This window comes from Myotis lucifugus, unplaced genomic scaffold (assembly GCF_000147115.1).
Source record: "Myotis lucifugus unplaced genomic scaffold, Myoluc2.0 scaffold_468, whole genome shotgun sequence".
NCBI lineage: Eukaryota > Metazoa > Chordata > Mammalia > Chiroptera > Vespertilionidae > Myotis > Myotis lucifugus.
The window spans coordinates 355,890-383,827 of NW_005871516.1; the positions used below are offsets into that span (position 1 = coordinate 355,890).

At 42.8% G+C, this 27,938-nt stretch overlaps 1 protein-coding gene across 1 annotated transcript in view; it reads left to right on the plus strand.

The window, feature by feature from the left end:
* The window catches only part of EXO1 (exonuclease 1), a 26,542-nt gene extending 1,632 nt beyond the window's left edge, over positions 1-24,910 (plus strand). The window contains exons 2-13 of the mRNA XM_023744516.1: positions 420-539; positions 3,846-3,969; positions 5,757-5,894; positions 6,746-6,958; positions 9,092-9,279; positions 10,459-10,555; positions 12,007-12,232; positions 16,280-16,526; positions 17,359-17,471; positions 17,967-18,457; positions 21,770-21,871; positions 24,713-24,910. Coding sequence (XP_023600284.1) covers positions 420-539; positions 3,846-3,969; positions 5,757-5,894; positions 6,746-6,958; positions 9,092-9,279; positions 10,459-10,555; positions 12,007-12,232; positions 16,280-16,526; positions 17,359-17,471; positions 17,967-18,457; positions 21,770-21,871; positions 24,713-24,910 — 2,257 coding nt within the window. The remainder of the gene's footprint in view (positions 1-419; positions 540-3,845; positions 3,970-5,756; positions 5,895-6,745; positions 6,959-9,091; positions 9,280-10,458; positions 10,556-12,006; positions 12,233-16,279; positions 16,527-17,358; positions 17,472-17,966; positions 18,458-21,769; positions 21,872-24,712) is intronic.
* The last annotated feature ends 3,028 nt before the right edge of the window (positions 24,911-27,938 follow it).

Consider the following 27,938-nt stretch of genomic DNA (forward strand, 5'->3'; position numbering starts at 1 on the left):
TTTTAAAAATCCTGATTTCTGGGCCTCATTCCTCCGGAAATTCTGTTTCTTTTGTGCCTAATGTTGGGCCCCCCCCCCATAACAAAGAGACAGAATTTCCGGAGGGATGAGGCCCAGAAAATCAGGATTTTAAAAAGATTCCCAGGTGATTCTAATGTGCAGCCAGGTTGAGAACCACTGGTATATTTGATTTAAATGATTGCTTTTTAAGATTATGCCTTTTTATTTCTATTTTGAGTTAAAAGATCCCCTTTTTTAATGAAATGATGGGAGATGTAAATTAATGTTCATTTCCTATGAAGACATTTTCTTTAAAAAGAATAAAAACCTCTTTTCATAATTCATTTTATCAGGTTTTGAAAAGAGCAGAAGTATTACTTACAAGGTGCAAAACACTTAAATGCCTTTTATTTTCATAGGTATGTAGGATTTTGCATGAAATTTGTAAATATGTTACTGTCTCATGGGATCAAGCCTATTCTTGTGTTTGATGGATGTACTTTGCCTTCTAAAAAGGAAGTGGAGAAGTCCAGAAGAGAGTAAGTTGAGCCTCTATTTCATCTCTGACGTAATTGTATTGAGGCTGATGCTATGGTTTGTAGAATACTAGTTGTTTGTGTTTGTTTTTAATCTATTTTTATTGATTTCAGAGAGGAAGGGGGAGAGATAGAAACATCAATGATGAGAGAATCATCGATCAGCTGCGTCCTGCACGCCCCACACTGAGGATGTGCCACCCAGGCATGTGCCCTGACTGGGAATCAAACCGTGACCTCCTGGCTCATAGGTCAACGCTCAACCACTGAGCCACTTGGCTAATACTAGTTTGGTTTTTTGTGTTGTTGTTTTTTTCTCAGCCGCACAGAGAGCTTATTTCCAGGTGATGTCAATAAAGAACCCTTCCCATTCCCACCTGACGCGAGCCCCACGCAGGGGCCCCGGAGAGAGGCGGCCGCGTGCTGCCTGGGCAGGAGCTCGGGGCTCCCCGCGGGGTCAGCTGTCAGCTGTCGGCCAGGCCCGCTCGGCCTCTGCTCCTCCTGCGGGATGGAGCTGGATCTCCATCCCAGGGAGGCCTGAGGTTCTGTCCGCTGTGCTCCTGCGGGGCGGCCGGGTAGAGCCGCTCCCACCCCCGCCGGCCCGGTAGAGCGGCAGGAGCCCGTCTGCATGTCCACCCACACGCAGTTGGGGCAGCCGGGGCAGCCGCTCGCGCAGCAGTTTGTAGGGGGGCTGCGGCTCAGATGCGGGGGGGCTGGTACGGGGCCTTGGAGGTGCCCCTGCCGGGCAGGGAGGACTGAGGGTGCCTGGTGCCGTGGGCACCTGCTTGGGAGCCCTCCTCCCTCGGTCCTTCCGAACCCTCCTCGGCCTTCCCAGACCGGATCCGGGGGTACCCGTGCAGCGGTCCCAGCGGGGGAGGCGGCCTGGCCCCTAAGAAGGCAGGTGAGCCTGTGAGCCTCCAGGAAGCTGGTAAGGCCTGGCCGCCCGGCTCCCTGGGAATCTCGGCCTCCACGGTGGCTGAAGGCACCGCAGCCTCTCGGCTCCCTCACCCCGTGTGACCTTAGACAAGTCACCTCACCTGTGGGCTCAGATTCCACCCAGCACAGGCAGCTGAGGCCGCCGCCGCACCCAATGCCAGCTTTCTGTTACATGTTTAATTTATTGAGGCTGTTTTTATGGCCTAGGTCACAGTGGTCGGCAAACTCATTAGTCAACAGAGCCAAATATCAACAGTACGACGACTGAAATTTCTTTTGAGAGCCACAGTTTTTAAACTTAAACTATATAGGTAGGTACACTGTTATTAACTTAATTAGGGTGCTCCTAAGGCTTAGGAAGAGCCACACTCAAGGGGCCAAAGAGCCGCATGTGGCTCTCGAGCCGAAGTTTGCCGACCACGGGCGTAGGACATGAACACATTTCCTTAAGTCTTCTGTGTGCTGGAAAGGATTGTGCGTGCTCTAATTATTGAGTGTAAATCGGGCTTATGATTGTAGGATTCAAATCTTCCATATCTTTATTGGTTCTTTTGTTTGTTATGTGTGTCTTCTTAATCCATCAGTTTCTGAGAAAAGAATGTTAAAATTTCACTGTGATGGTGAATTTCTTAATTATTAGTTGTGTCCATTTTTAAAAATTGAATTTATTGGGGTGACATTGGTTAACACAATTATTTGGGTTTCAGGGGTACCGTTCTATAATACATCGCCTGTATATTGTGTTGTGTATTCACCCCAAGTCAAGCCTCCTTCCATCTATCCATTTTGTAAAATTGTTTTACTGATTTTGAGAGAGAGAGACATTGCTGTGAGAGCGAAGCATCAGTAGGCTGCCTCCTGCACACCCACTACTGGGGACCCAGCCCACAACCCGGGGCAGGTATGTGTATGTGTGCATTTACTTGATGAAAAAACCTCACTAGTTCAGACTGATACTTCCATTCAAATTCAGGGTACAGGCTTTTACTGAACTTCTGTGCTTCATCGGCATCTCCTCCCTTCCATACTGAGAATCCTTGTTGTAAGGGTACAAGGGATGATAAAGTTAGAGCATCTTATAATTACAGTCGTCCCCCCTATTCAGTGGGTACACATGCCAAGACCCCCAGTGGATGCCTGGGACCCCGATAGAACCAAGCCCTATTATACTGTGTTTTCCTGTACACACAGACATAAGACAAAGTTTAACTTGTAAATTAGACACAAGAAATGATTAACAATAATAACTTAATAAAATACAACAAGCATAATAACCTATAATAAAAGTTATGTAAATGTGATCTATCTTCTCCCTCAAAATACCTTATATTCTACTCACCCTTGTTCCTTTTTTAATATATATTGATTTCGGAGATGAAGGGAGAGGGAGAGAGAGATAGAAACATCAATGTTGAGAGAGGAAATCATGGACCAGCTGCCTCCTGCATGCCCCCCACTGGGGACCAAGCCAGCAACCCAGGCATGTGCCCTGGACTGAAATTGAACCCGGGACCCTTCAGTTCACAGGCCGACGCTCTGTCCTCTGAGCCACACCGGCCAGGGCCTCACCCTTCTTGTGATGTGGATGATACAATGCCTATGGGATGAGATGGAGTGAAGTTGATATGGCACAAGATTTCATCCTGCTGCTGAGAATGGCACACAATTTAAAACTTACTACTTTTGTTTATTTCTGGAATTTTCCATTTAATATTTCCAGTCTTCACTTGACTCTGGGTAACAAACTATGGTAAAAACGGGGAATATACTCAACAGGACCAATACTCCCACCACCAGTGTGATTATTGAAAGCAGTTAAAGTTTATGTTTCTTTCCCACACACTCTCTCCAGTGTAGACCACTCCTCTGTCAGAGCATGTCGCTGTGGCTCTCTGCTTACTCCTTACTGAGTTTTGATTCTACCGTTTACTATGGTCATCACCAGCCCTTATGTCCCTGCCTCCCATCATGTTATTTTGGCTTTTCTGAAGTTTGTTCTCTAAGAGATTTCACAGAGAAGCTCACAGAAGCAGCGTTCCTCCAGTTCCTTGTGCGCTGGTACAGTTCCACCCTTTACACGTGGAAGTGGGTTTGATGGTGTGAAAGCCTTGACTCGCGTTTTCTTAAGCGTCTTGGTTCACCTTCTTCTGACAGAGGCGTTGCTGTGGCAGAGCCCGCTGAGCTGGCTGTGAGTGCGCCCTAGAAGGTGCTTGTTCTTTTGCTTAGGAGCCCAGGGCCTGGGGGCTAATGCTCTCAGGGACCAGGGGCGCACTTTCAAATGAGCCAGGCTTTTTTCTATTCAAGGGAAATGCCTCGCATTCGAGTTGTATCATAGTTTCTTGATCCAGCTCTGGGTTTTCTTGCTCCTTGCAGACGACGACAAGCCAACCTCCTTAAGGGCAAGCAGCTTCTTCGCGAGGGGAAGGTCTCGGAGGCCAGAGAATGCTTCACCCGCTGCGTCAACATCACACATGCGATGGCCCACAACGTCATTAAAGTAAGCCAACAAGGAATAACGCGCCCTCGCCGGTGTGGCTCAGTGGAGAGGGCCTGCGGACCGAAGGATCCCGGGTTTGATTCCTTCCGAGGGCACATACCTCGGTTGCAGGCTCCTCCCCAGCCCGGGCCCTGGTCGGAGCTCGTGCAGGAGGCAACCAATCGATGTGTTTCTCTCACATCGATGTTTCTCTCTGTCTTTCCCTCTCTCTTCTGCTCTCCCTAAAAACCAATGGAAAAATATCCTCGGGTGAGGATTAAAAAAAGAAATGATGCCTAAGTAACAAATAGTGACGTTCATGGGAGCTGGTTGTAAGTTGTTTATTGATGGGAGAGCAAGGAAATGAAGGGAGGGGAATTATTGTAGGCCTGACCTCCTGGAGAGGGCTAATGTCAGCAAGAAGGGAACAGAATGCTTAGATAGAATTCAGCATTTCCAAGGGAGAAAGCCCGAGGAATGAGCTGAGCTCTCCCTTTTTAAATAAGACCCTAGATGACCTCCATCAGCATGTCCCGGAGATGGAAGGGTGCACTGCTGGGGGCTCAGGCCCACCCCCACTGGCATCGAGTCTTCAACACTTACTGACCCTTCGCTCCTGGACGCCTGTCCGAGACCCTGAACCAGCCTCGCTGACTCGGGAACTCTGCAGACTTCCAGGCTACCTCATCTGCTCTGCTTAGACGGGTCTTTTATCACCAAATATTAGTGTCCACGTGCCCACAGCCCCAGCCCTCCCTCCCCCTTTTCAGGCCTGTGTTCAAACTGCTCGAAAACAACTGGGATTATAACTATGGTGATTAGATTCAATGTCAGATAGACTCTTGTCTGACAAGAGAGCCTGTTGTTTTCATGGGGAAAATAGATTCAGAGCTCTAAACATGTCAGATACTTTCGGAGCATAGCCACTCTTTTTTAAGATATTTTTATTGATTTCAGAGAGGAAGAAGGAGAGAGAGAGAGAAACATCAATGATGAGAGAGAATCATGGATCTGCTGCCTCCTGCACGTCCCCTACTGGGGATCGAGCCTGCAACCTGGGCATGTGCCCTTGAGGGGAATCGAACCCAGACCCTTCAGTCTGCAGATGGAGCATAGCCATTCTTCAGATGGAAACTTGTCTTTTGTGACTTACAGTTACTGGCCCCCTCCCCGTGTAAAGCAGTGTTTCTTTTCTCCAAATTTACAAGTTGATTTAAAAAAAAGACTCAGTGGCTATCTGATCAGTTCATTATATACTAGGACTAAAAGCAGAAAAAGCATACTTGAAAGGATATGATTTTTATATGTATACTCGAGGCTCGATGAAATTCGTGCAAGGGTAGGCCTTTCTTCCCCCGGCTGCCAGCACTGGCTTCCCTCTGGCACCCAGGGCCCGGGCTTCCCTCGCAGCCCCAGCTTCATCCGGAAGGACGTCCAGAAGGACATCTGGTCTAATTATGCTTTCATTATAGATATTTTTATTGATTTCAGAGAGGAAGGGAGAGGGAGAGAGACAGAAACATCAAAGATGAGAGAGAATCACTGATTGGCTGCTGCCTGCACGCCCCCTACTGCGGGTTGAGTTTGTGACCCGGGCATGTGCCCTTGACCGGAATTGAACCTGGGACCCTTCAGTCTGCAGGCCCACACTCTATCCACTGAGCCAAACCGGCTCCAGCAAGGATATGGTTTTTGAAAATAGTATCAGCACGTGCACGGTGAAGCTGGTGATAAAATGGATTTGAAACAGGGAGTTGTTCAGTTCTTTCCAGACGCTGTTCTGCACATTGACTGCTCCTCTCCCACAGGCTGCTCGGGCTCAGGGGGTCGACTGTCTGGTGGCGCCGTACGAAGCAGACGCACAGCTGGCCTATCTGAACAAATCTGGTATCGTACAGGCCATCGTCACGGAGGACTCAGATCTCCTCGCTTTCGGCTGTAAAAAGGTGCTAAAATAGTGTGAACCAAGGAATTAAAGTTTCTCCTCTGCAGTAATATTTCATTTAATACCTGAAATTACTTACAGTGTTCATAGTTATATTATTTAAAATGAAAAGACGGGTTTTGCTGCTTGATATTTGTATAATCTGGGTGCTTTTTCAGAGTAAACTTAGGGTTAGAGCATTTTGTTTTGTACAAATTTTTTAGTAGAATATAGACTTAGTCTTATTTTTGAATAATTATTTGCTTTATATTTTTCAATTAGATTAGGTAAATTTTTTTATAATGGGTTTGTGTATAAACTGTTTAATGGAAATTTTTATGATATATTAAGTAGGAAAGTTAAGATACAGAAATATAGGATGATCTCATTTTTGTTATTCTTATCTATACATAGATGACTAGAAGGATCTATGTCAAAAGGATTACGCTGGGTAACAGCGATAGATGAGAGATTTAGGGCAACTTCTATTTTATTCCTTCGGAATTTCTGTTTTCCAAGTTTTCTATAGTGAACATGTCTTACTTTAAAAATAAGAAAACAGTTTACTTTTTAAAAAGTAACAATGGCAGGTAAGGGGGGAGTGCTTTCTGTATGAATTGCTATTTGATCACCATGACAACCTGTAATGTCGGTAGGAAGTAAAGGTGTAGAAAGGGTATTCCTTGGGTCAGAGTCAGAGCCCCTGCTTCCCCTTGATTTGTCTACAGATTTGACAGTAGTTACCTGGCCGACCTGTCTCGGCTCTCTCGTTGCCCTGATGAAGAACAAGAAAGATTTCTTAGAAATATTGCAGTGAATTGAATAATAAAAAATGGCCCTTATACGTATTAACAATTTCCTTTCCTCTTAAAGGTGATTTTAAAAATGGACCAGTTTGGAAATGGACTGGAAATTGACCAGGCTCGGCTGGGCATGTGCAGACAGCTCGGGGATGTGTTCACAGAGGAGAAGTTTCGGTACATGTGCATTCTTTCAGGCTGTGACTATCTCTCCTCACTGCGCGGGATTGGGTTAGCAAAGGCCTGCAAAGTGCTGAGGCTAGCCAATAACCCCGACATCGTAAAGGTAAGAGGACTCACCAAGGGTCATACTCGACTTCTGAAGCGTTTCTTAAATAATAGATAAAACACTAAGAATATGGATTTTAAATATTACACTACGTTAATAGCCAATAATGTGTCACTGAAATAAAATGACTAAGACACTAGAACTTTGCTTTTGGCAACTATAATGAACCATGTTTTCAGCAATTACAAACTAGTAGTTTTTAAAATGAGTAATATAAAGAGACTTAAGGGCTATTTAAAATATTCTAGGGTAGGAATAATGTTAAAACGTACCATCTTTTGTAAAAAATTTTTTAAAATATATTTTTATTGATTTCAGAGAGGAAGGGAGAGAGAGATAGAAACATCAATGATGAGAGAGAATAATTGATTGGCTGCCTCCTGCACGCCCCCCACACTGGGGATCAAGCCTGCAACCCAGGCTTGTGCCCTTGACCGGAATCAAACCCAGAGACCCTTCAGTCCACAGGCTGACGCTCTATCCACTAAGCCAGATCAGCTAGGGCAAAACGTACCATCTTTTTATCTCTGTCCTATTACTCAATAGTAGTGGTTCTCAATCTTTAGGTCTCAGGATCCCTTTATACTCTTCTTTTTTTAAAATATATATATATATATATATTAGAGAGGAAGGGAGAGGGAGAAAGAGACAGAAACATCTATGATGAGAGAGAATCATTGATTGGCTGCCTTCCTGCCTGGCCCCACTGAGGATCAAGCCCACAACCTGAGCATGTGCCCTTGACCGGAATCGAACCTGAGACCCTTCAGTCACTAGGCTGACACTCTTATCTACTGAGCCAAACTGGCTTGGGCCCCTTTATACTCCTAACAGCTTTTTGTGGTGGTAGTTTGGTTATATAGGTTATAGCTACTGACATTTACCAAATCAGAAATTAAAACAAAAGTTAAAATTATTTATTACTTCACTTAAAATTAATAATAAGTTCATTACATATTAACATAGCTGGTACATTTTTATGAAAAGTAGCCATGTCTTGTAAAACAAATGAAAATGATGAGAAGAATTGCACATTTATGTACGTAAATCTCTGTGATGTGGCTGAATGGGAGGCAGCGGGTTCTCATCTCTTCCTCCCGAGATCTGATGTGCTATCCCAGGTGTCAGGGAGCCTCTGGGAAACCCTGCCTGTAATCCTCACATCACATCTCTGCTCGCATCACTGCTCTGGGATTCCTCTGCTGGCTTGGCCTTGAAAAAAGCAGCGTACATTAAAGAAGCCCACTTCCCCCCGCTGGGTAGTTCTCCAAAGCCCTAGGGTTGCAGAGCAGAGTCCCCTTTTATTTCCAGGGGTCGGCGTGCGTCCTCAGGGCTGAGGCTGGTACAGCCTCGTGGTGTCTGGGGTGGGAGATGGTGGGAGAGCTGGGAATGGAGGGTCAGGCCCTGGCCTCGTGGATCCCTTCAGTTCTCTGGGTTTTCCCTTCTCCATCTGTGAGTTTGATAGAAAATATTTAAAACCACATCAAGCCCTAACTGGTTTGGCTCAGTGGATAGAGCGTCGGCCTGCGGACTGAAGGGTCTCAGGTTCGATTCCGGTCAAGGGCATGTATTGTGGTTGTGGGCGCATCCCCAGTAGGGGGTGTGCAGGAGGCAGCTAATTGATGTTTCTCTCTCATCGATGTTTCTAACTCTATCCCTCTCCCTTCTTCTCTGTAAAAAATCAATAAAATATATTAAAAAAAAAAAACACATCAAGGTTTAATCATTCATGACTGTTAGTAGGGGTTAGAATGCCAATTTCTCTTTCAAAATGTCATCTAAGAATACTTGGGGGTTTTTAATTCTCAAGTGGTGTATGTTTTCGTTTTTTGCCTTCTGAATAAAAGGGACTTTGTGAAGAATATGTACTTAGGGATGAAAACTTGATGTGTAACTGAATTTCTCATTATTTGGATTAATAGTAGAAAATGCAAAGAAAATACTGTTATAGAAACACAGAGTTTTAAGTGATCTGACATGGTTGTGTTTGTTGGTAGAGGTTTTTAATGTAGATAAAAACAACTGGTTTTTCTATTTCTCCTCATCCTCTCATGTAAGCAGATGGGTCTTGGGGCTGATACGTTCTGTATTCTTGCAGATAACGCGTAAATATTTTTGCATCATTGTTAGGTTATCAAGAAACTTGGACATTACCTCAAGATGAACATAACAGTGCCAGAGGACTACATCAAAGGCTTTATTCGGGCCAACAACACCTTCCTCTACCAGCTCGTGTTCGATCCCATCAGAAGGAAGCTCGTCCCTCTGAATGACTACGGGGATGACATCGACCCCGCAGCGCTGAGCTATGCCGGGCGGTATCCTTTCTGAACCACGTGGTAGGATTGTTCAGTCCCTCCGTGTGTCCCTAGTGGCATTTCTAGCGAGACATTCAGTGAAAAGCTTACAGACTGTTTCTTGCTTTATTTTCTATAATGAAATGTGTTTTGTTCATTTTAATTAGCATGCTGGTGAAAATTTCGAGCGACTTCTTGTTTGTAAATCTGAGGCTCATTCGCTATAGCTTGTTAATTACTTAGTTTGACTTGATAGGAACATATTCCAGAGGTGACACAACTCCTTTCTGCAGCATTAGGAATGCTGCCTGATCTGTGAATCCGCCAATGAAGCCAAATGGATCTTTAAAAAACAACAAAAACAAGGTGACACTTAAGAGAAACACTTGTGGCCAGCAAGCTGGATGTATTAGGAGAGGCGTTGTGGGTGTGCGAGGACCCCCGATGAGGGTGCTCTTCCCACAGCCACTGGCCACTCACTGGGCACTGCTGAGCCTGAGCCACTCAGCTGGCAGCCAGGGCTCCTCCCCATCTTCTCAAGAGGGAGTAAGCAATGCCTCGGGGCTTTGCTGCAGGACACAGCCAGCTCCTGCAGTGACAAGTAGAGATGCATCAATGTGCTTGTGGTTCGGGAGTGCTGAGTGTGGAAGTCAGCATCCCACTGACGTTATAAACCTGATCTATCTTTCTTCCTTCCTTCCTTCCTTCCTTCCTCCCTCCCTTCCTCCCTCCCTCCCTCCCTCCCTCCCTCCCTCCCTCCCTTCCTTCCTTCTCTTTCTTCTCTCTCTTCTCTTTCTTCTCTTTCTCTCTCTTCTCTCTCTCTTCTCTTTCTCTTCTTTCTCTCTCTTCTCTTTCTCTCTCTTTCTTTCTTTTTCTTTCTCTTTCTTTCTTTCTCTCTTTCTTTTTCTTTCTCTTTCTTTCTTGATTTTTCTACTTATATTTTTATTGATTTTAGAAAGGAAGGGGGAGAAATAGAGAAATATCAATGATGAGAGAGAGAGAGAATCATTGATTGGCTGCCTCCTGCACACCCCCCACTGAGAATCAAACCCACAACCCAGGCATATGCCGTGACCTCCTAGTTCATAGGTCGACGCTCATCCACTGGGCCACGCTGGCCAGGCCCACTTTTCTTTCTTAATATAGTGGGTTTTGTTCCATTGTTAATAAAAACATTTTTCCTTAATCTTACCAACCTAGGTATATTGATGATTCGATAGCTCTTCAAATAGCACTTGGAAATAAAGATATAAATACTTTTGAACAGATTGATGACTACAGTCCAGACACTGCTACGGTAACCTAATGGCTTCTTTCTAAATGCACATTCAGTTATGTCTCAGAACTGTGACTGAAGGCAGATCTCCGTTTAGTGAACATCTTTTAAGCATTTTTATAGCCAGGCACTGTGCAGAGTATAGATCAGAAACAGCTTGGTGCTAAAGAAATTATGTCTCTTAGAACATAGGCATATCGGGTAATTTCCTTACATTAAAAACCTTTAGAATTGAACATTCCATTTGAATATACCAAGCATTTGATGCCTTTTTTCTCCTCTGACCCTGTTCACCCTGTCATGTTGTTGAAGACCCAAATCTAGAAACACTACCCTTGCAAGTACAACTTGGTTTCCACTGATTCACAATTTAGCAAATGTTTAATGAACACCCCTGCTGTGTTCTGTAGCCTTTTCCTGTTTTCTTCTGCTTTTCCCCAATTCTATCTATCCCTTATGGTCCACTCCCACCGTTCTCTCTTTTCTGTTCATATTTTCATTCAGACTCTGTTCTCTTTTCATTCATATTTATTCTAACCCAATCTCTAGTGTGTGTACCAGCCACATAATCTCTACTTAAATGACTTTCTGTAACCTGAAATCTATCCACAAAAACAAACTCTTCATCTTCATCTAATAACATTTCTCTTTTTTTTTTTTCTTTTTACCACTTACTGCTATGTAATTTATTTGGTTTATTTTCTGATTCTTCTCAAAATAGTGTAATCTTCATAAAGGCAGGGTTTTATGAGCTTTCATTGCTAAGTCCTTACAAGGAAGGATTATATTTTGTTTTCTTTGTACTCCAGAACATCAGCTAGCCTAACCATGTTTTATGTGCTTAATAAATGCTTAGTAAAGGACTGAATTATTAAATGAGAATGAGCAAGGGTGGAAGGCCTGGATTGGGACTGGAAACTACGAGAAAGAAGACACTTATTAACCAGCAAGACAGCTAAAAGAGGCAAAAGGACTTGGCAGTGAAGGCAGGCCAGCTTGTTCCCAAGTGTTCTGGTCTGAGGATGAGAGATCCTGTAACTGACATTCACTCAAATAACGGTGGTAAATACACCAGTCCTGACTGCAATAAGCCCTTTCTCAGAGAAAGTGTTATGTAAGTCTCAGTGTAGACCGAAGGAGCTGTTTCTTCATCTCATCCACAGAGGTCCCTTTGAATCGAACCCGGGACCCTTCAGTCCACAGACCAATGCTCTACCCGCTGACCCAAACCAGCTAGGGCTATTTTTTCTTAGGATGAGCTAATACGGTCACTTGCCTCTCGTTAGAAGAGGAACAAACTTAAGAATACAAGGTACATGTAACAGAAAGTGTAGGACATGTCATTAGAGAACAGATAATTCATTAAAAAGCTGTTCTTTTTAAGGATTATTATTTGCTTATAATTTGTGTTGCTACAGAGGGAAATAATTGACTATTTTTTTCAAGAAACCTTTTTGCTTTTACTTTTTTAGCCTGCCCTGTCGAGAAGTCGTAGTTGGGATGACAGTACATCTCAAAAGCCGTCTAGTGTTCATAGCATTTGGCATAGGAACTACTGCCCTAGACCTGAGCTGGCCCCTGTTCCAGGTGCTACAAGACTGAAGGAGAACCCAAGCACTGCGGGCAGGGAACAGGTGATCAGCACCAAAGGGCTCAACCTGCCAAGGAAGCTGTCCACTGTGAAACGGCCAAGAAGCGGTATGTATTTCGTTTTTGTGAAATGCTAGTTAGTACTGGTCATGTTTAAGAAATCTATCTTTGCTAAACCCAGGGTCACTAAGATTTCTCCTGTTTCTTTTAGGAGTTTTATAGTTTTAAGTCATATTCAGGCCTATGATCCATTGTTAATTGATTTTCTTATGTGATATGAGGTAAGGATCAAGGCTGCATTTTGTCAGTTCAGTCATCCCAGGGCCATTTGTTAAAAAGGTGATCCTTCCCTACTGAATTGCCTGGCACAGTTGGTGGCAATCAGTTGGCATGTGTGTGAGTCTCTCTGAAGTGTTAGTATGAAGCATTGCTCTCTCTCCCTATCTTTATGCCGGACACACTGTCTTGATCACTGTAACTTTACAGTCAGTTTCAAAATCAAGTAGTATAGTCCCTTAGTTCGTCTTTTGAAAAGTTGTTTTGGCTAACTCTTTGTTTTGCACATTTTCATTTAAATCTTAGAATCGACTGTCAGTTTGTTGTTGTTTTTTGGTTTATTTTATTTTATTTTTAATTGATTTCAGAGAGGAAGGGAGAAGGAGAGAGAGATGGAAACATCAATGATGAGAAAGAATCATTGATTGGCTGCCTCATGCAAGCCCCCTACTGGGGATCAAGCCTGCAACCCTGGCATGTGCCCTTGACTGGAATCGAACCCGGAACCCTTCAGTCCGCAGGCTGATGCTCTATCCACTGAGCCAAACCAGCTAGGACTGTTGTTGTTTTTTAAAAAGCTTGCTGTGATGTTGATTGGGAATTAGTTTCACCTATAGTTCAATTTGGGGAGAATTGACATCTGAATATTGAATTTTCTGATCCATTTATTTAAATTAAGTCTTCAGCAGTGCTTTATAGTTTTCACTACCCAGGGTTTGTACATCCATTATAAAATTGATCCCCATATTTCAGATTTGTTATGCTATTGTAAATGATTTTTTTAAAATATATTTTATTGATTTTCCACAGAGAGGAAGGGAGAGGAATAGAGAGCTAGAAACATCGATGAGAGAGAAACACCGATCAGCTGCCTCCTGCACATCCCCAACTGGGGATGTGCCTGCAACCAAGGTACATGCCCTTGACCGGAATCGAACCTGGGACCCTTGAGTCTGCAGGCCGACGCCCTATCCACTGAGCCAAACCGGTCAGGGCTGTAAATGATATTTTAATTTCGATTTCTAGTTGGTCATTCTAGTATATAGAAAGATAATTGGTTTGTGTAATTTGCAACCTTGCTGAATTCACTTTGGTAGACTCTAAGATTTTCCATATAAATAATCATATTACCTATAAGTAAAGACTTCTTCTTTTCCAGTCTGGATGCCTTTTTTTTCTTTTTCTTGCCTGCTGGAACCCCCAGTACAATATTGAACAGAAATGCTGAGAATGGAAAACTAGGTATTGGGAAAAGTTTTTGTTCTTTGTTTTTCATCATAGAACATGTTAAGAAGTAGAAAGAATAACTATAATCTATTTCTTCTTTCCCTCAAGCATCTACATGAGTGAATAAAGACTAACCACAAAAACAAAGCAAACACCTTTGCAAACTTACAATTCATGCTTTTACTTTTTATTTTTTAAAATATATTTTTATTGATTTCAGAGAGGAAGGGAGAGGCAGAGAGAGAGAGAGAAAAACATCCATGATGAGAGAGAATCATTGATCAGCCACCTCCTGCACTCCCCCTACTGGGAATTGAGCCTGCAACCCGGGCATGTGCCCTTGACTGGAATTGAACCCAGGACCCTTCAGTCTTCAGGCCGACACTCTATCCACTGAGCCAAACCAGCAAGGGCTAATTTTTAAATTTAGATATAGATTATACATGTTTGGTCAGAATGTCCTAATTCCTTATGAACCTAAATATTTTTCATAATAATATCTCTCAACCTTTGTTTCCTCTTCTATTATGGGAATGAAATTGACCATTTCACAAACTTTTGTGTTTGTTATGTAAGATAATGTATAAAAGCCTCTGGTACATAAGCAAGTAACTACACGTGTTTGTTCCTTCCTGTCCTGCCACCCACAACATAGAGGATCCTTTTTGTGTAGGGCTCATTATTAGTAGGCTCTTTATGTCAGACTAAGTCTGCTTTGTTAAACTACATCTCATCAACGGATCTTGCCCTCTGGGCATACACACAGACCCAAAAATAAAACAAAATAGAGTAAGTCGAATCCCTCTTTCCTGTGACAGCCCTTCATATAGTTAGAGACAGCTCTGTGTCCCTCCTGAATTTCTTCCCAAACTGAACGTTCCGCATCTGTTCCCGGATGAGCGTCATTGTGTAACTGTCTCAGTGAGTGGTTGTTAGCATGTGGTCCGCTTACCATAGCACAGTAGAGGTTTAGAGTTGTGGCACTGTTTCAGTCCTTGATCCAGACGGGGATTTTGTTTTTGCACATAAAGATAGTGTTAGCTTTTATTTGCATTGTCATTTTGCTGGCATTTACTGAGTTTATCATCAAAATCCACCAGTTCCTATTAAACCAGGTACAGTTACACATTTACACTTAACTGCAGGTGAAATTATTCTTATTGAGGTGTTCTGAATTCATTTTAATCCATTGTTCTGCCCACTAGTCTTTTTTTTCGTTTTTCTTTTTTGAATCTCTGTATTATCTAATATATGGGTATTATCTTTGTCGGCTAGAAATTTGAGAGGTATGGCTTCCTGTGTCTTAAAGTTTTGGTTAAAATGTGTTTGCTTATGTAATGTTCACCTGCATCAGAGACAGTGCAGAAATCTAAAGCACTATAGACACACCCTCCTTTCAGACTGATGACCAGCCTGCTGCTAACCCCACGTAATAATACACAGTAGATTCTGGCTGCTGTCTACTGGGATAATGGGAGAGACGCTGAGTGTCCTCCTCAGGATATGCTAAATCTGTGGGATTGCCCGAGTAGCTCGTCTAAAGCTTATTCCAAAAGAAAACGAGGTTAGTCTGGCGTGGCTTCTTAAGGAAGCCTTGTTGGGGCTCCTACAATATTTGTTTTCTGTAAGGGCTCATAATTCCCTTCATAATAAACAAATTTAGGCTCATGCCAGGAGTGAAAATCACTGATCTATAGCTTTTTAAAAATCTGTACCTTTAAAATTGGATTGGAGGTATCATCTTCTTGTCTCTGGTATTTTGGGGGCCTCAACTATTTTACTGACTTTTTCGAGTAATGGGCATTCAGTCCTATGAGAGTGGAAGCTGTTCAGACCGAGAATTCATTGAACTAATTTAAGACACTTACTGCTATCGCTATGTCTCAGCCTATCTCGGGCTGCAGCCTTTGTATTACTTTGTCTTTGATCTATTCTAATACCACAGGATACATTTGCCGTGCAGCCGATTAGGGCTCCTTAGCAAATTACTTCTGACTCCTGACAATCACCATATCACATAGATATGGTTTTACTGGGACATTTTTTAAATCAAACATTAAATTAATTACGTATCTACATGTAAATCCCCTTAAAATTGGTTTTTTATTTTTTACATTCAAAATTAAGCCCTTAGTATAATGAGTATATACCCTTACAAAATTGATTGTGTCCTGAAATTTTGGTTTGGGTACTTTCACATAAAATTGTACAAATAATTGACATTAAAGCATACTAACTTGTGCCCTAACCGGTTTGGCTCAGTGGATAGAGTATCGACCTGCGGAATCAAGGGTCCCAGGTTCGATTCCGGTCAAGGGCATGTACCTTGATTGCAGGCACATCCCCAGTGGGGAGTGTACAGGAGGCAGCTGATCAATGTTTCTCTCTCATTGATGTTTCTAACTCTCTACCTCTCTCCCTTCCTCAATAAAATATATATTTTTTAAAAAGCATACTAACTTGTGAAATTGTAAAACACAGCCAAGAAAAAAAAAATGAAGTTATCCTTGGATTTTCTTTTCTGGTGCTTAGTTTAAAAAAAAAAAAAAGACTTTATCCTTACGACAGAGGGACATGGACTGTGAAGCTAAAGCCAAATCTGTAACTGCATGTGGACAAACATTTATTCATGGTCACTTTGTTTTTATTTAGAGGAGCTGTCAGAAGATGATCTGTTGAGTCAATATTCTCTTTCATTTACAAAGAAGACCAAGAAAGATGGCTGTGAAGGTAGTACATCATTGAACTCTTCCAAAATGCTGATGCCTGACCTGGTGGATGGAACTACTATTAAAAAAACCTTAAGCACACCACCTACGACAAGAAATAAATTTGTAGCATTTTTGCAGAGAAAAAATCAAGAAAGTGGTGCAGTTGTGGTTCCTGGGACCAGAAGCAGGTACGGTTCCATCTCTAGGATGCTGTTTGTCTGTTGTGTTATCTACTGCGTTGCCATGTGCTTTAATGGTCTCAGGTAAACGTCGAGTCTAGTTGGGGGAGGTGTGGGACCTGACTTAATCCAATGACAGTTTTTATTGCCTGAGTTCAGACCTGAATGCACAGCTTTCCCCTTGAACTTCTGCTACTTTTTGTATTAGAAAAACTCTTTTTGGAGGCAGTCCCTACATCTTTGTTTCTACTTTCTTTTTTTAAAAAAATATATTTTATTGATTTTTCACAGAGAGGAAGGGAGAGAGACAGAGAGTCAGAAACATTGATGAGAGAGAAACATCGATCAGCTGCCTCCTGCACACCCCCCACTGGGGATGTGCCCGCAACCAAGGTACACATGCCCTTGACCAGAATCGAACCTGGGACCCTTCAGTCCGCAGGCCGACACTCTATCCACTGAGCCAAACCGGTCCCAGCTGTTTCTACTTTCTTAGTTTCTTTAAAAACTAAGTACATTTTGCAAAGTATTATTAGAAGTATATTTAAATACTGATGAATATAAGAGCTCCAATATTAATTAAGAACTTGATACAATAGTAGGTGTGGGCTACAAAAGTGAGAGACGTAGATTTTATTCTTGAGAAGCTTGTAGTATAGTTGGAAAAATAGGTCCCTAAACAAAATCTTTTCATCCCATGTGGTAAGTGCTGTGATAGAAGCGTGCATAAAATTATTTATGAGATTTCATTTTTAAAAGAAACTGGGTCATATTCTGAATCTTAACATCTTGCGAGGAAACTAAAATACTTATGCATTCTTTCCGTTGTTTTTTCTATTAGGTTTTTTTGCAATTCTCTGGATTCTATGGACTGTGTATCAAAGAAAGCAAGCCCCCAACCTCTAGATGAAACTGCTGACACAGATAAAAAGACCAATCTCAATGAATCAGATTGTCTAGATGATAAGAAGGTGGTTGATCTCAATGAATCAGATTGTCTAGAGAGCAAGATGTTGATTGATCTCAATGAATCAGATTGTCTGGTGAGCAAGATGCTGGTTGAACTAAAGGAATCAGATTGTCTAGATAATAAAGTTGTTGATCTAAATGAATCAGATTGTCTAGAGAGCAAGATGCTGGTTGAACTAAAGGAATCAGATTGTCTGGAGAGCAAGAAGCTGGTTGAACTAAAGGAATCAGATTGTCTAGAGAGCAAGAAGCTGGTTGATCTCAATGAATCAGATTGTCTGGAGGGCGAGAAGCCGGTTGAACTAAAGGAATCAGATTGTCTAGATGATAAGAAGCTGGTTGATCTCAATGAATCAGATTGTCTGGAGAGCAAGAAGCTGGTTGAACTAAAGGAATCAGATTGTCTAGATGATAAAGTTGTTGATCTAAAGGAATCAGATTGTCTAGAGAGCAAGATGCTGGGTGAACTCAATGAACCAGATTGTCTGGAAAACAAGAAGCTGGTTGACCTAAATCAATCAGATTGCCTGGAGGGCGAGAAGCTGGTTGAGAGGAATGGAGCACACACTCCGAGTGCTCAGACTCCAGATGGTGCAACTGTGATTGCTGATGAAGAGTCTCCGTCTTTTAAGACCATCAGGTTCACAAAGACCATTTCACCACCCACTCTGGGGACACTGAGAAGCTGTTTTAGCTGGTCTGGAAGCCTTGGCGATTTTTCAAGAACTCCGAGCCCCTCTCCGAGCACAGCGTTGCACCAGTTCCGGAGGAAGGGGGACTCGCCCAGCTCTCTGCCTGGGAGTACAGTGTCCGATGTGTCTCAGGTCAAGGGCGATGAGTCGGGTGATGAAGCGCATCCTGTACATGAACTGAGTTGGTCCTCGCAGTCTCAGGAGAATGCGGAATTGTCCCCACACAGCTTAAGTGCATCAACACTTCCTCAGCCTTCCAGGAAGGACTGCAGTCCAGAGGTAAGTCACACGAAACCTGTTTTCAAATCTATATGTAAGACAAAGTGGGGTGATTATCCTACAATTGAGAAAAGTCTGCCTACATTCTGGGAATAATTGGCTGTCTTAATTTTTCACTCTAGGTATTACTGTGTAGACAATTTACATTTCATTCCACTGAAGTGCTCCATGTCTTTGCTATTTTAAACTCATATTCATTTAATCTAACTACGTTTTTTTAATCACTGTGTGTTCCATTGATAGGTGCCTCAAGTTGTGGAGTAGTTAATTAAGACCTAAGCAGAATGATAAGCTATGAAATGAAAAGTTGTTATAAATTTAATATTTATTCCTTAATGTACTCTTGAATTCAGAGAACATTTTAAACCTTATAAGGAGAAGGCCCTATTAATGTAATGGTGTTCACCTTAAGTTCTAGTACTTCAGAAATACCTTTTCATTTACTCTTATTCTTGCTAAACTTCCCCTTTATAACAAAACAAGTTAGCATCCTGGCCATTTTTTAATTTATAAAATACCTTTTAATTTGACTTTAATAAAATCAAAACCCTAAATAAGTGTGTTCATAAGACCCACTGGCATATTTTAAAATGACATGATGACATATAAAAATCTGAGCTATGTCATCATACTTCAAAATCTCAATTTGAGATACCGCAAACAGCATAGCAATGTAAGATACTTCATTTTATATCTACTGACTATAATTACCACGTTGTGAGAACAATTATAGCCTCGGTGGTATTTGACTGAATTTCGATGTGTGATAATCCTGAATTTTGGACAGCATCTAACCAATCAGTATAGCTTATATTTAGCAAAAGGAAAATATTTTATTTAAGTTCCTAAAGGAAACGTTGTATTGGACTCAAAGAACTAAGTTAAGATGTGGAGACAAGTTGTTTTGACTTGGAGAAGCCGAAACCAGTTAGTACATTCGGATCCCCAGTCTGTTCCGTGTGGTTTAAGTTGGAGAGAGCGCTGCCTTTATGGCTTTTCCTTCTTTTCTCTTTGCCGTTGGTTCCCCCAGACTGGTCTGGACGACTCTGTTTCCTTTACCTTGTGCCTCCATTTCAGTGTCATCTTTTTCATTTTTCAGTTCACACTGCAATCTTCCTTGGCACCACGGGGTACGACTACACTTGCTAGCTCTTGAATGTCTTTCATCAAAACACCATCTATTGCCGGCTCGTGTTGCTTAGTGTTGACCGGAGGTCACAGTTAGATTCCCGGTCAGGACACATGTCAGGATGCGGGCTCAGTCCCCAATAGGGGGCATGCAGAAGGCAGCTGATCCATAATTCTCATCATTGATGTTTCTATTTCTCTCCCTCTCCCTTCCTCTCTGAAATCAATACAAATATATTTTTTTAAAACGCCATCTATTTGTGAGGATACTTTAAATTCTGCTGAGCTCCTCTGGGAGATTTTTTTGCCCTTTCCCAGCGGATGTCTGTGTAACTGACTTTGTAGCTCTTAGCCATGTTTTACTATGAAGCCTTGTTCCAGCTCACAGCCTGTGGGCCAGTCATGCCCACAGAACTCCCGCTCGGTCTTCTGAGCTAACCATTCGTTGTACTAATTCATTACAGAAACCTGAACCCTCTTCCCTCCGCAAAAAGACCAGCTGAACTAGAAGTGATTCTTTAAGTCACCTTTTGCTTCGGGTGTAGATGTAGTAAATTCCTATTAGGATAAATGAATTGTTAATGAGAACTGTGTAATCAGTGTTTGATTCAGAAACTGTTTCAGAGCCACAGTGCATGGGGGCCTCATTCGAATATGGGAGGGAGACTCACTCCATGTGGTTCACTGAGGTCAGCAGCCACCAGGTCTGCGTGTGTGAGTCCAGTGGCCCCGTCTGAGGTGAAGTAATCTTGGGATCTTACTCGTGATCTGTAAAAAACTGATAGCCCAGGGTCACACTCCTGTTAGCTCTAAGAGGAGAATATTAGAGTTTCTATAAGTTATAGTCCATATATTTTTTTAAATATATTTTATTGATTTTTTACAGAGAGGAAGGGAGAGGGTTGGAGAGCTAGAAACATCGATGAGAGAGAAACACCGATCAGCTGCCTCCTGCACACCCCCTACTGGGGATGTGCCCGCAACCAAGGTACATGCCCTTGACTGGAATCGAACCTGGGACCCTTCAGTCCACAGGCCGACACTCCATCCACTGAGCCAAATTGGTTAGGGCTACAGTCCATATTAATGCAGTATTTTTCACTTTGTTTTTTAAGTATATAGTAATACTATGTAGATCCCAAGATAAATATCAAAAAAACACACAAAAAAAACTCATGAAAAATGCAGAAATGTAAAGCCTTCTAAATTTCTCCCCATTGTCCTTTTTATTTGACGTTAGTGGGGATCTAGATTTTTCTGTCTGTAGAAAAGTCTCACCTGAAGGGTTGGGAGCAGCGGGCAGGCCTTAGTGTCATCGCTAACGCTAACTGTGCATTCGATGTAGCACGATCCTACTTCCTGAAAGCAGATGCCTTTTCTCTTTCACGTTGAACACTACACCAGTGATTCCCAAAGTGGGCGCTACCGCCCCCTGGTGGGTGCTGCAGTGATCCAGGGGGGCGGTGATGGCCACAGGTGCATTTGTTTTAACTTTTTTTGTATTACCTTTCTATTCTGAGTTCAATAGTTTCATAATTTCAAACTTCAATGTTTCTAATTTACACCTTTCTTTACTATATTTTACGAAAAAGGTAGAAACATTAATACATATATCTTTCTGTTTAATTGCTATTAAAATTTTTAAAAAATTAATTTCCAGGGGGCGCTGAGTAATATTTTTTCTGGAAAGGGGCGGTAGGCCAAATAAGTTTGGGAACCACTGTGTTACACCATTAAAAGGTGTAGAACTATCCTGGTTCAGCGTTTGTGGCTGGGAATTTAGGAAACGGAGAGCCAGGCTTGTGTAGGAGGGGGCTTTTGAGTTATCTGAACTTGAGCATTTGGGCCGGCTTCTGGGACGATGCAGAAAAGCCTTCCGTTTCAAATGTGTTTTCTCCAGCTCACGCACCTTGCTCGTTCCTTCACTGCATTTGAACTGACACTGGCTGGCTAACCTCATTCTTTCCGCATTAGGTCCATTTATCTTTACTCTATCCCTAGTTTCTTATACTTGCTTTTCTAGGGGAAAAAAACACACACCAAAAAAAAACAAACAAACAAACATTTTATTTATACTGATTTTCTCATTTCGTTTTATGTTTTGTTGAATTTTGGTTAGTCGTCATATATAAATTCCATAGTAAAAATCTAATTTTATTTTATTTTTTGATCTGGGGGATCTAGGAATCTGATTGCAATTTTAAGTCACTTGCTAATCAAGGTAATCAGAAACCCAAGCTACATGTATCTCACTTTTCAAAAAAAGACACGCTTCTAAGAAACAAGGTAAAACATTTATTTGTTTATTTATTTATTTCATGTCAGAAGCAGCGCATGATTGTTTCCAGAACATGAGAAACATTTCATGTCAAGATTAAAAATTGAAATGCCTATATTTTTATTTACACAAAAATGTCTACTTTCAAACAAACCTTCTAGCATCGTGTTTGTGCTTGACCAGTGGTTCTCAACCTTCTGGCCCTTTAAATACAGTTCCTCGTGTTGTGACCCAACCATAAAATTTTCGTTGCTACTTCATAACTGTAATGTTGTTACTGTTATGAATCGTCATGTAAATATCTGATATGCAGGATGGTCTTAGGCGACCCCTGTGAAAGGGTCGTTCGACCACCAAAGGGGTCGCGACCCACAGGTTGAGAACCGCTGTGCTTGACTGCAGGTGTTTCAGTTGTGAAACCTGCTATGTTTCCTTGTGGTATAAAGTATCAAGGTCTTTGTTCCATGTGCTTATTTAGCATTTATTTGTAATGACTACATAGTCACGTTCCTTTTCACAACGCAGATATGTTCTGAGAAATGCGTCATTTTTATGAAAGTACAGTGAGATATAGAATCAGATATTTAAGAGATTGAATTGCCCTACCATTTCTGGAAAGCAGTTTGAAGGAGTTCAAATTATTTATCTTGGTAAGTGCATTCTAGAACTTGAACCTAAGGAAATGGAGTTTTACAAGAACATTTACTTGAGTATTGGTCACAGTGGTGAAAACTGGAGATAAAAGGCGAGTTATTAAATACAGTTTTGGTTTTAGGTCTTAGCTGGTAGGAATAAAGGTGAGTTTCTTTGTTTTCCATGTTTAAGTATTTCAACAGTCTTCATATCCATCTGAAAGGTTTCCATCTCATACTCTAAAATATAATCCCAAATATATTAAAACACTAATGTAAAGTAGCAAATATAAGGCTTAACATTGTTGAATAAGAAAGGCTTTTCAATCATATCCTGCCTTAGAAAGATGTCCATTTTATTTTGAGTGAAAAGGAAAAACCATGTTATTAACATGGTGTTTTTGTTGTTTTATAATATTTAAAAATATTCATGTGCATGTTTATATGATTATAGTAAAAAAGTCTGGAAAACAAATACCCAAAATTATTTGCAGTAACCGATAGGACTAGAAATGTAGACAGTACTTTCCCCCAAAGGAGTTAGGTCCAGGCATTAAACCCATCACCTTTTGTTGTTCTTGCTGTCAGATTCGCCTTTGTCAGGGGTTTTTAAACGGTCACTCCTGGTTCAGTGAAAACTCCAGTGACCCCCTCCCCTCTCTGTCCCGTTGTCAGCATCTTACTTATCGCTAAGCAGTGCTTCTCAGCATAAAATTTTATTATTTTTCTCATTTAGTTTCAAATTCTTAGAGTTGTCCTTTTTCTTTGTAACTGCCAGCTCAGTCCGTCTTCGGCAGGGGATGAAGTGAAACCACCAAACTTTGTCCCGTCCGAGTTGGGATGTTTCTCTGTCCTCTGTCTTGCTCTCTCCGTCGTCCCTCAGCCGGGATTTCCCCTTTCACCTGTGAGTCTTCTATTTCTTTATATGCCGTCTGCCGGCTTCATCCGTTCTCTCTACCGCACTTGTTTCATATGCCTCACTGTTGCTGTCCTGAAAAACACCCACACTCCACTGGCCCCGTATTTCATCCAATAAAAATCAACCCTTTGGTGTAAATAGCCTGTCAATAGCGATCTGTTTAAGTAAATGATGGCACATTTACACAGAGGAACAGGCAACCTATTCAAGACAAAGGTAAGTTTTATGTGTGAAGTGGGAAAATCTCCAAGATACTTTATTAAGTGAGAAAAACAAAGTACACAATAGTGTGTATTATGCTGCCGTGTGTGTGTGTGTGTGTGTGTGTGTGTGTACACACGTACGTACAGTAGTTCCCTTATCCACGATTTTGCTTTCTGCTGTTTTGGTTACTCATGGTCAACTATGGTCTGAAAATATTAAATGGAAAGTTACAGAATTGAACAATTCTTAAGTTTTAAGTTGCATGCCATGTTCTACGTAGCACAATGAAATTTCATGTCCCCATCCCGCCTGGGAGGTTCATTCTCTGTCCAGTATATTCACGCTGTAACCTACCCACCCACTAGCTGCTTAGTAGCCATCTCTGCTCTCAGACCAACTGTCCTGTGAGCTCAGTGGTTGTGTTCAAGTCACCCCTGTTTTACTTAGTAATGTCCCCAAAGCGCAACAGTAGTGATGCTACTATCACAATTCAGATATGCTAAGAGAGAAGCTGTAAAGTGAAGAGGTGAACATTCTTGGCTTAAAAAGAAAACTGTGTGCAGGCTGCTCAGATCTACGACAACAACGAATGTTCTGTTGTGAAATGGTGAAGAAGGAAAAGGGATTTGTGCTAGTTTTGCTGTCGCACCTCAAACTGCAGGTTACAGCTGCAGGCTGTGTCCGGGCTTAGTGTAGACGGGAAAGGTGTTAAACTTCATCATATGTGTGTGTGTGTAGGACAAAGCATAGCATTTACAGTCAGGTACTGTCCACAGCTGCAGGCATCCACTGGGGTCTTGAAACAGATCCCCACAAATAAGGGGGGAGCGACTGTCAATGGATTCAGACAGCGATTGCCTAGAGGCAATGAAGGACTAAGGCAGAGAGAGGCTCACTTAATTCTTGAATTTAGTGCCAGGTGCTATGTGTATTAACTGATAAAATTATACTTTTTGTAGTACATATTTATAAATAGCACATTTTTACATGTTGCCTATGTTATGTTTCTGTTCCGGAGTATAAAGGACAGTTTTAAATTAACTAAAGATAGCTGCTTTAACAAAGGAGTATTAAAACAGGCATGTATTCTTCAGGTTCCTGGGCTGTATAGATCTAGTTCTCTGGACAGTCTCTCTACAACCAAGATCAAAGCGCTAGTGCCTGCGAGAGTCAGTGGGCTGAGCAAGAGGCCAGCGAGAGTCCAGAAGAGGAAACATCACAACGCCGAGAACAAGCCGGGACTGCAGACGAAGATCAACGAGCTCTGGAAAAACTTTGGATTTAAAAAGTGAGTTGTCTTGTGACTTTAAAATAAGATAAATTTTTTCCCCCTGCAATTTCAATCCTTCTCCCAAGTCTTTCTGTTCCCATATGAATCAACTTCTTTTTCTCTTACCTATTTCCTTTAGCTGACTCTCTACAACTATATTTAATTGCAATATCTGTGCCTTCTTTTAGTGAAAAGAAGCTATTCTCAGTCGGCTCTGGGGGTCTCTCTCTTGTTAAGCAAATCACATTACTTTTCCTGGCCTGGGTGTCTCCGCTTTCTTTCCTTAGGACTGTAATGAGAACAAGGTTAAGACATGGGGTTTGGGAAGATAATGGTGCTTCTGGGTTTAATGCACTTTGTTTCCTTAAATTATCACATCTAAAATGGGAGGAGCCCTAGCCGGTGTGGCTCAGTGGATAGAGGGTCAGCCTGTGGACTGAAGGGTCCCGGGTTCAATTCTGGTCAAGGGCAGGTACCTTGGTTGCAGGCTCCTCCCCAGCCGGGCCCTGGTCAGAGCTCATGCAGGAGGCAACCAGTTGATGTGTCTCTCCCTCTCCCTCTTTTTTTTTTTTTTTTTTTTAATATATTTTATTGGTTTTTTACAGAGGAAGGGAAAGGGATAGAAAGCTAGAAACATTGATGAGAAAGATCCATCAGCTGCCTCCTGCACACCCCCACTGGGGATGCGACCGAAACCAAGGTACATGCCCTTGACCGGAATCGAACCCGGAACCCTTCAGTCCGCAGGCTGACGCTCTATCCACTGAGCCAAACCGGTTTGGCTCTCCCACTCTCTTAAAAAAATAAATAATTTTTAAATGAGGAATTACTGCCCTGGCCGGTTTGGCTCAGTGGATAGAGCATCGGCCTGTGGACCAAAGGGTCCCAGGTTCAATTCTGGTCAAGGGCACATGCCCGGGTTGTGGGCTCAATCCCTAATAGGGGACATGCAGGAGGCATTATCTCAATGATTCTCTCTCATCATGTTTCTATCTCTCCCTCTCCTTTTCTCTCTGAAAGCAATAAAAACATATATACATTAAAAAAAAAAAAAAATGAGCCCTGACCAGTTTGGCTCAGTGGCTGGGGCGTCGGCCTGTGGACTGGGGAGTCCTGGGTTCGGTTCCGGTCGGGGGCATGTGCCTTGGTTGCGGGCACATCCCCAGTTGGGGGGTGTGCAGGAGACAGCTGATGGATGTTTCTCTCTCGTGGATGTTTCTGGCTCTCTGTCCCTCTCCCTTCCTCTCTGTGGAGAGTCGATAAAATATATTTGGGGGGAAAAAAATGAGGAATTACTGAGTTTATAAGATGAATTGGCCAGATTTCTAATGTATGTGGCAAACATGGTTTTAAATGAATTGACCCTGTGTATATCTACAATACTTGTTAGATTACAAGATTAACTACAGAGTAACATTGATTTACAATTCACTTGTTTCTTTTTAAATCTTTATTATTGAGAGTATTACAGATGTTCCCCCTTTTCCCCCCAATTGCCCCCCTCCACCTGGTTCCTGCCCCACCCCAGGCCTTCACGACCCTACTGTCCTGTTTATAGGTAAGATCTTTGGTTATCTCTTCCACACCCACCCCCCTTCCCTCTAGATTCATCAGTCCATTCCATGCTGCTGTGCCTCTGATTATATCCTATTCACCAGTTTGTTTTGTTCATTAGATTTATTGTTCATTTTGATTTTTAGATTAGATTGTTGATAGATAAAATATATGAACAATGTATTTTCTTTCTTCCTCCTTCCTTCCTTTCCCCCTGCCCCCCCCCCCCCCCCCCCCCCCCCCGAGTTTGTGACTGCTTCCTGTGTGTGTTCCTATGTATTAGGTAGAGCTGCTCAGTCTCCTAGAATTGGTAGAGTGCCCTTGTGTGGTAGGTCCTATGGCTCAGCCTCCCCAGTCACCTGAGCTGGGGGGCACTCTAGGTGCGCCCCGTCTTGTACGTGAGCCTTGATGGCTGTTGCTGTCACTGGGAGGAGCTGACCCCCAGGCCAGGCTGTGGGACCAGCTGCAGCTACAGTGGAGAGCTGCTGTGCAGGGAACACCCCTATGGCAGCAGGACTTGCTAGTGGGGCTGTGGTGCTCACTGAGTCTGCCTCTCAGGTGTGTCGCATGTGGGTGTGTAGAGTTGTAATATACTGTGGTCTAAGGCTGTCCACTGGGTGCACTGGCTCCAGGGCCACTGCCTGGGGCCACCCAGCAGGAACTACAGAGAGATCTGCTATCTGTATTGGGCTTAGAGGTGCCCAGGCAAGGCCTGGCCAGGCCAGCTGTGGAACAAGGCGGGCTGGTGCTAGTGCTGGGTCTTGGGCCTTTCGTTGATAGCTTTGAGAGATTTGTTTGGGAGATTTTAGCAAAGTCTGAAGTCAGGACAGGCCATTCATTTGGAAAAGCAGCTGGAAACAGCTTGGGTGAGGCTAAAATTGGATGGGTTGGGGTCTCAGGGAATCCCCAAGGCAGAGCAAACAGTTACGGCTGCCAGTCAGCCCTGTGAGAGGGGAGGTCCCAGCACAGGAACAGTGACCACTGTGAGCACCCCTGTCTGGGAGGAAGCCGCCCCCGAGTTCCTGCCACCATGCCAGACAATCCAGTTCCTCCCATGTGTCTGGTTCCCCAGCGCTGGAGCTTGGAAGAAGTGGGACCCTGTAAGTGTGTGTGTGCATGAGCCCTTTGCTGGAATCCCAGTGTTCCCCTTAAGTCTCCTTGTCACTTAGCCACAATCCCCCTGCTTTTTATAGCCTGTAGTTGCGTGGACTTCTCTTCCCAGCCCTGGAACCCTAGGCTGGGACCCCTTGCTCCTCCCTGGCAGCCTCCTTAGGACATCTCCCTCCCAGTTAAAAAAACACAACGGCACACGTGACCAGCCTGTTCCGCCCCTCCTACCAGTCTCGGTGTGCTTTCTTCATTTCTCTGGTTGTAGGGCTTCTGTTCAGCCAGCTTCCGGGCAGTTCAGCATGATGGTTGCTCTGTATTTTAGTTGTCATGTTGCTGTAAGTTGCGGGAGGCTGAGTACAGGCGTTTACCTATACAGCCATCTTGGT